General features: G+C 51.0%; 1 protein-coding gene across 1 annotated transcript; it reads left to right on the forward strand.

The window, feature by feature from the left end:
- The first annotated feature begins 1,561 nt into the window (after positions 1–1,561).
- On the forward strand, positions 1,562–7,259 carry Hsp90aa1 (heat shock protein 90 alpha family class A member 1). Its single transcript, XM_008825599.2, has 11 exons — positions 1,562–1,720; positions 2,179–2,340; positions 2,416–2,782; positions 3,423–3,556; positions 3,844–4,164; positions 4,329–4,494; positions 4,697–4,887; positions 4,983–5,130; positions 5,314–5,582; positions 5,780–6,113; positions 6,542–7,259. Exons 2-11 carry the CDS (start codon positions 2,179–2,181, stop codon positions 6,649–6,651), a joined length of 2,202 nt encoding a protein of 733 aa, XP_008823821.1. The 5' UTR covers positions 1,562–1,720; the 3' UTR covers positions 6,652–7,259.
- The last annotated feature ends 822 nt before the right edge of the window (positions 7,260–8,081 follow it).

Here is an 8,081-nt window from a genome sequence, read left to right on the forward strand (position 1 = left end):
GGGGAAGTGGTTTTTGTGTCTAGACTGTAAAGCACTTCCAGGGTGTTGAAGAGGGCGAGGCCCCAAGTCTGAAGAGGAGGGCTGATAGCAGGAAGAGTAAATGACAGGCTGCAAGGGTAGCCAGGTATCCCAGAGGTTACCGCAGACTCTGAGTACTGGATCTGGTTCCTTGAAGGGGAATCTACAGACTGACCTGGACTTACCTACCAAACTTCCATCTCCATGTTTCTCACAACTGATTCAAAACACTTTTCAAAGTCTCAGTTTAGAAACTGGCCTTTGCAGCCAGGCACGGTCACTGTGAAGACGCTGAGGGAGGAGACCGGCCTTGAGTGTGAGGCCAACTTGGGCTATACAAAGAGGCCCCGACCAGCCTCGGCCTACAGTGAGAGATCCTGAGATCCGGAGTGCGATGTTTGCAATTCAGCACTGGGAGGAGGACACATGAGGATCCAGGATCAGGAGTTCAAGGTCATCCTGGGCTACAGAGTCCCAGGCCAGCTTGGGTTGTGAGACCCGGTTTCAAACAAACAAAAACCAAGTAGAAAGGCTTATGCAGGGAGCCAGCGGTGCTGAAGTATGGAGGGGGAGGGGAAAGGTGTGTGTTTAAACTCAAAAGAAGCCTCTCAAATAGGAAAAAGAGACTGGAGAGATGGCTCAGCGGTTAAGAGCACTGGTTACTCTTGCAGAGGACCTGGGTTCATTCCCAGCACCCACATGGTGGGCTGTGCCCATGTGGTGGTGCCTAACAACCACCTGTTAACTCCATCCAGTCCAGGGGCTCCAACAGCTCTTCTGACCTCCACGAAGAACAGTGCACTACACCGGTGCACTCACATACATGCACGTGACGCATCCATACAGATAAAATAACTTTTAAAATAGGAAAAAACAACTAAGAAAGTGCTTGGGGGGCTGTATTCGGCCAGAATAAGGAGTTTTTCAAACATTTTTGTCTGGCCACGTGGGGTGTAACAGCCCCAGGAGGTGCCTCTCTCCTCCACGTGGGGGGTGGGGAACGCGAACGCAGGTCTTTAGGCTCGCTGCGAGCCACTGCCTGCTGAGCCATGTTGGGGACCCTCGTATTGGGGGGCCTGGAAGCGTGACGGTCGTGGTTTCAGCCCCTGGGCGCAGGGCTCGTGTGGGAGCGTTCCCGACGTACGGATCCCCCTCCCGGAGACGCTCGGGCCGCAGTGCTCCGCGACCCGCAGGCGCCCAGCCCCGCCCCGGCAGCTCCACTCGCCGCCGCGCTCCACGAGGGCCTGCAGCCCACGCAACCCACGCAGCCCGCGCCCAGGCAGACCGGAGTCCCCCACGTACACCCGAGCGCGCACATGGCCCCTCCCGGGCGCATGCGCGGGGTTCCGCGTGAGCGCGCGAGGACTGGGCCAGACGGTGGCGCGCGCGGCCCGGAAGGCGCCCGGGACTGGCCGAGTGGTCTGGGCTGCGCATGCGTCATGGGGGCCTGGAGGCGGGGGGAAGGGGCGCGCGTGCTGCGGGCGGGGAGGCGGGCCCGGGCATTGCGCAGGCGCAGGCGCGCGGCCGCGGCGGCGGTTGGGGAGGGTTCTTCCGGAAGGTTCCGGAGGCTTCTGGAAAAGGCGCCGCGCGCGCGCTGGGCGTGCCCGCGTCTATATAAAGCGGGCGCGGGGGGTCGGCGCGGCAGTTGCTTCGGCGTCGCGGTTGCTGCTCGTTGCGGAGAGTCTGTGGTCACCCAGCCAAGGTGGGTGCTGGTCGTCGTTCTCGGTGGTTGTGTACGGGGCCCCGGCGGGGCGGGCGCGGCGCGGGGCGGAGGGCCGGGCGGCCGGGCGGCGGGGCGGGAGGCCGGGAAAGGCCTCGGCCCGGGCTTCGGGCCTCAGCGCCATGGCTGCCGCGGGAGATGGTCCTGCCTCCGTCTGCTCTGGGCCCGGGTCCGAATCGGGCGGGGGGCGGCACCGTGGCCGAGGATGTGGAGGAGGACGGGGCCGGACCGGGGCCGTTAGGACGGCGTGCGTGTAGCGCGGGTCCGAACGTCCGTCCTGCAGCGTGCACACGCGCCTCGTCCCCGCAATCCGGAATGAGGTCATCCTTTGTCAGCCGGCCCCCCGCTTCCGGCTTCCTTGCTTGGCGCCTGTGGAGAACCTAGTCCTTAGGGTACTGGCGGAAGGCGCCGGTGCTGAGTGCGGCCCCGCTTCCTTGCAGATGCCTGAGGAAACGCAGACCCAGGACCAGCCGATGGAGGAGGAGGAGGTGGAGACCTTCGCCTTCCAGGCGGAGATAGCCCAGCTGATGTCGCTGATCATTAATACCTTCTATTCGAACAAAGAGATCTTCCTGCGGGAGCTCATCTCCAACTCGTCCGACGTGAGTAGCTTGGGTTCGCGGTTTGAGGGGGGCGACCTTGGCGGGCCGTGGCGTGACGTGGCTGCTTGCTCGCAGGCTCTGGATAAGATCAGGTACGAGAGCCTGACGGACCCCAGCAAGCTCGACTCCGGGAAGGAGCTGCATATCAATCTCATTCCCAACAAGCAGGAGCGAACCCTCACGATAGTGGATACGGGGATCGGAATGACCAAGGCCGATCTGATCAATAACCTGGGCACCATTGCCAAGTCCGGGACCAAAGCCTTCATGGAGGCTCTGCAGGCCGGGGCCGATATCTCCATGATTGGCCAGTTCGGCGTCGGGTTTTACTCGGCGTACCTAGTGGCTGAGAAAGTGACGGTGATTACCAAGCATAATGATGACGAACAGTACGCCTGGGAGTCCTCGGCTGGGGGCTCCTTCACCGTGCGCACCGACGCGGGTGAGTGTGGGGGAGAGAGGGCTCCAGTGGGGGGGGTGCCCCGCTGCCGTGGTCCCGACACTTGAGAGAACTGAATTCAGAGAGGTCACTCTGGGCTTTAGATCTCAGGTCTCGAAAGCAGCAGTAAGGCTTGTGGGAAAATGACGGAGGTAGGTAAATTGAGCCTGCCTTGGGCAAGAGAGTAAAACCAGGGTTTAGGGACCTTCGCATCCTTTGGGTTGTAAAGACCAGCTGGTTCTGGGTTGGGTGAGGTGGGCTCACATGTATCCTTGGTCATCAAGTTTGCAGCAATGTGCTTTCGGTAATGGGGGGTTACAGGCATTCTTCTCTTCCATGTCCCTGGCTGGTAAAGCACCTACAGGAGCTTAGTCCAGTACCGTCAGGACCCAGTTACGGTGAGGCTGCAGTTCTGAGATCCGAGCCAGCCTGGTCTAGAGTTCAAGCCAGCTGGGGCTACAGGAAAACCCTGTCTCCAAAACAAAATGTAATGGCAGCAGAGTTGATAGGGTTTGGAATTTGTGGTGCTGGGGATTGCTCTCATGGTGGTGTGCATGCAGGCCTCCTGCAATTACTGGGATCACAGCCTTAGATTTTAACCTTTATTAGCCATTTTGACTTAAATTTTGTCCGTGCCTTTTAGGGGAACCTATGGGTCGCGGAACAAAGGTTATCTTACATCTGAAAGAAGACCAAACGGAGTACCTGGAGGATAGGAGAATAAAGGAAATTGTGAAGAAGCATTCTCAGTTTATTGGCTATCCCATTACACTCTTTGTAAGTTTTCCACATCGAGTTTTCCACAGTGACTACATTCTAATTCTTGGCTCTGTTTAGTGAAGCATAGCGATTGCTGGGCTTGGATGAAGCCTGCTTGGAACCCAAGTGGTCAGAGGACATCTGAGCATTCTAAAACAGCTGTGGAGAAAGTGCAGAGAGCCAAAGGCTCTTGGTTACTTAGTGCTCCTCAGGCTTGGTGAATTTACAGATGGACGCCAAAGCACCTCGTACCTGGTATTATCTTCAGTTGTTGAAGTGATTTGTTTTTGTTTTTTTTCCCAAAGGTGGAGAAGGAACGAGATAAAGAAGTCAGTGATGATGAGGCGGAAGAAAAGGAGGACAAAGAGGAAGAGAAGGAGAAGGAAGAGAAGGAATCCGAAGACAAGCCCGAGATAGAGGATGTGGGTTCCGATGAGGAAGAGGAGGAGAAGAAGGATGGGGACAAGAAGAAGAAGAAGAAGATCAAGGAGAAGTACATTGACCAAGAAGAGCTCAACAAAACAAAGCCTATCTGGACCAGAAACCCTGACGACATCACTAATGAGGAGTACGGGGAGTTCTACAAGAGCTTGACCAACGACTGGGAGGAGCACCTGGCAGTGAAGGTGAGGGAAGATGGGGCTTCAAAACTGGACTGCCTCGCGGTGACGAGTGTGTGTCAGACTGACTTTGTTTTCATACCCACAGCATAGAAAATGCCTTGTGTTCAAATGTCTGTCATAGTTATCACTTGGTCCAGCACTTTGAAAGTTGCTTTCTTTTGTTGCAGCATTTTTCAGTTGAAGGACAGTTGGAATTCCGAGCTCTTCTTTTTGTCCCAAGACGTGCTCCTTTTGATCTGTTTGAAAACAGAAAGAAAAAGAACAACATCAAGCTTTATGTTCGCAGAGTCTTCATCATGGATAACTGTGAGGAGTTAATCCCAGAGTATCTGAGTAAGTTGGAAGGTCACTGAAGAAAATGCATCCCATTATTACCTCCAATGGCCTTGCTCATTTTGGGGTGTATGACAATTTTGAAGTGAGGGTACAGCCAGTGGTCTAGTCCTTGCCAGTCCTGGGTAAAGGCCCTGGGTACAATCTCCAGGAGAAAAACCAGTTTTCAGAAAAATATCTTTGGTGTTTCGTTTTTCCTCAGATTTCATTAGAGGTGTGGTGGATTCTGAGGACCTCCCTCTAAATATTTCCCGTGAAATGTTGCAGCAAAGCAAAATTTTGAAAGTCATCAGAAAGAATTTGGTCAAAAAATGCTTAGAACTGTTCACTGAACTGGCAGAAGATAAAGAGAACTATAAGAAGTTTTATGAGCAGTTCTCAAAAAACATAAAGGTTGGTATTGTCCTGTTTTCAACTATTGCTAGCCAGTTCTCAAACTGGCCTCATTTTAAGTGTAGGAAACTTGATGCTTGATGGTTTTATTTCAGCTTGGAATTCATGAAGACTCTCAAAACCGAAAAAAGCTCTCAGAGCTGCTCCGCTACTACACCTCTGCTTCTGGGGATGAGATGGTTTCTCTCAAGGACTACTGCACCAGAATGAAGGAAAACCAGAAACACATCTATTTTATCACAGGTAATACGGACCGTGTAAACCGACCTGTTTTCTACCTGTGTGGCACTAAGGGTGATTGCTGTCTGTGTAGGGAGAAAACATTCGATGTGTCTGGCTAGTGATGTGCTTAGACGTTACTATGAATAAGTAGGAAAATTAAAAGTACACAAAGACATTTCTAAAAGGAACTTCGTAATGTTTCAGGTGAGACCAAGGACCAAGTGGCTAACTCTGCCTTCGTGGAACGGCTCCGAAAGCATGGCTTGGAGGTGATTTACATGATTGAGCCCATTGACGAATACTGTGTTCAACAGCTGAAGGAATTTGAGGGCAAAACTTTAGTGTCAGTCACCAAAGAGGGCTTGGAACTTCCAGAAGACGAAGAAGAAAAGAAGAAACAGGAAGAGAAGAAGACAAAGTTTGAAAACCTCTGCAAAATTATGAAAGACATCTTGGAAAAAAAGGTTGAAAAGGTTTGTGAATGCTGCGTCTACCCACATTGCACCTGTTAGTCCTAGAAGAAAGGTTATCTTGTGCACTTAGTGCTGGGCACAGAGCCCCATCGATAAACCTGCACTTACAAATAGTTAACCATTTCTGGTACTTTAATTCTTTAGGCTTCGTTGAAATCTTTTAGGCCTTAGTAATGACTCATGGTTTCTGATTACAGGTGGTTGTGTCAAACAGATTGGTGACATCCCCTTGCTGTATTGTCACAAGTACATACGGGTGGACGGCTAACATGGAAAGAATCATGAAAGCTCAAGCGCTAAGAGACAACTCCACAATGGGCTACATGGCAGCAAAGAAGCACCTGGAGATCAACCCCGACCACTCCATTATCGAGACCCTAAGGCAAAAGGCAGAGGCCGACAAGAATGACAAGTCTGTGAAGGACCTGGTCATCTTGCTGTACGAAACTGCACTCCTGTCTTCTGGCTTCAGTCTGGAAGATCCCCAGACACATGCTAACAGGATCTACAGGATGATCAAACTCGGTCTAGGTAAGCTGCAGACTAAATCATGTTCCAAAGAGATGACAGCTGCTAGGGGCTGCTGTTACCTGAGTGCTTAATGACAGAATTGGGGAAAGTTTTGCGTGTAGCTGAGGGTAGCCTGGCGCTAATCTGACCTCCACCTCCGTGGTGGGATTAGCAGCATGCACTTGCTATGACTGAGATTCTTAGATCTGTTGCAAGTCATACTTGACAGTGGATAGTAGGGACTGGAGAGATGTCTCACTGTTGCTGGAGGCACATTCAGTTTCTAGCACCCATGTGTGGTGGCTGGCCAGTTCCAGAGGATCCAGTACCCTCTCCTGGCCTCTGAGCTGCCAGCACACAGTGCACACACAAATTCAATTTTAAAAAATGGATAGTGTCGGGCTATTTAGCTGGTATTAACACCTCTTAACCTTAATTTCTGAAACAAGGTATTGACGAGGACGATCCCACTGCTGACGAGACCAGTGCTGCTGTGACTGAAGAAATGCCGCCCCTTGAAGGAGATGACGACACCTCCCGAATGGAAGAAGTGGACTGAGCTGCACCACATGTCAACACTTACCTTCATTCCTTCTGATAATGTATTTTCCAGGATTTTTTGTTTATTTTTGTTAACATTGAAGAACCTCTGTGGCATGATAACTTAAGGGGAAGATAGATTTCCTTCTACCTTGAAGTGATACTGTGATCCCTTAGGCATAAGTGAAGCTAGCCATGCTTTTTCCAGTTTCACCTTGGCTTACTTTAACAAGTTAGTTTGTTGTAGGGTGTAATGTGACCTACTGTGGTCTGAAGTGTTTAGCTATCAAGCTGGATTCCTTAGTAGACCAAAGTCATTTGTCACTAAAGTGTTCTGAGATACTTCATGTTTAAAAGAAATTTGTTCTAATGACTTGAGTTTCCTCTTCTAGAATTTCTCCAAGGTCTCCATCCCCTGTAGTTACTCTGCATGTACTAGTCCTAGAAATAAGTATGTAAGCAGAAACAGCTTGATGGGAGGAATCCCCCACATGGCTTGTTTTCCAAAGTGTGAGAACAAAACCCCAAGCTTCCCTAGGTCTTGTAATTCATTGAGGCTTGTGAATAAGGGGGTTGGAGCGCTCAAGTCATGTTCTTCAAAGGTAAATACAGTCAAGAAAAAGAAAACTGGAATGTGTCTTATTTTAGAAAAGGACTTAATGGGTGGGCAGCTGCCCCTTAAAAGCATTTGGGGGGGCGGTATAGTGATGCACACTTTTAGGCAGAGGCAGGTAGATTTCTTGAATTCAAGGTCAGCTGGGGCCACATTAGACCCGATGTCAAAATCAAGTACATGAGCCAGGTATGGTGCACACCTTTAATTCCACTCAGCACTTGGGTGGCCAGAGGCAGGGGAACCTCTGAGTTCACAGCCAGCCTGATCTACATAGTTCCAGGACCACTGGAGTGCCAGGGAGACCCTGTCTCAAAAAGACAAGTATCTGGACCCCAGTGGACAGAGGGTTAATGGTTGTTCCTCGTCATATAGAGTCTGCCCCAATATACCCAGAAACCTGGCATTTGGGGGCTAAAGATGGATCCCAGTTGGTAAAAATGGACCTCATAAATCAGGTGTGGTAGTAGTACACTTAAAAGCTTAAGGCTGGAGGATCAGGCGTTTAGGTTTTTTTGGCTTTATAATGCGACGGTAGCTCCATGAAGCTCTGCCGTCCAAGAAATCTGGAGTTTGTCAGGGACACTGCAGGCAGAAAACATGACAAATGACTTGCTTTTGCCCTGTGAAGGGCGGAAACTATACATTGGCACACCAATCTATAGCTTTTTCAGGATTATATACGGTTCTTTGGCGGTGCTGGAGATTAAACCCTGGCCTTCCTATAGGAGACCTCGGTATCTTGCCGTTCAGGTGCAGTACAGCCTTATGTTGCAGTTTAATGATGTAGTGGAGAGTTTATGTTCCCGTCATCTACCAAGTCTTATTTGATCACC

The sequence above is a fragment of the Nannospalax galili genome, unplaced genomic scaffold (assembly GCF_000622305.1).
Source record: "Nannospalax galili isolate Female #2095 unplaced genomic scaffold, S.galili_v1.0 scaffold188, whole genome shotgun sequence".
Classification (NCBI taxonomy): Eukaryota; Metazoa; Chordata; class Mammalia; order Rodentia; family Spalacidae; genus Nannospalax; species Nannospalax galili.

What these genes read in the sequence shown, in the direction of transcription:
- Hsp90aa1 (XM_008825599.2), top strand. Translation starts at nt 2,179, where the DNA reads ATGCCTGAGGAAACGCAGACCCAGGACCAGCCGATGGAGGAGGAGGAG. An exon ending in TCATCTCCAACTCGTCCGAC is followed by an intron (nt 2,341 to 2,415) that starts GTGAGTAGCTTG and finishes GCTTGCTCGCAG; the next exon opens with GCTCTGGATAAGATCAGGTA. An exon ending in ACACATCTATTTTATCACAG is followed by an intron (nt 5,131 to 5,313) that starts GTAATACGGACC and finishes GTAATGTTTCAG; the next exon opens with GTGAGACCAAGGACCAAGTG.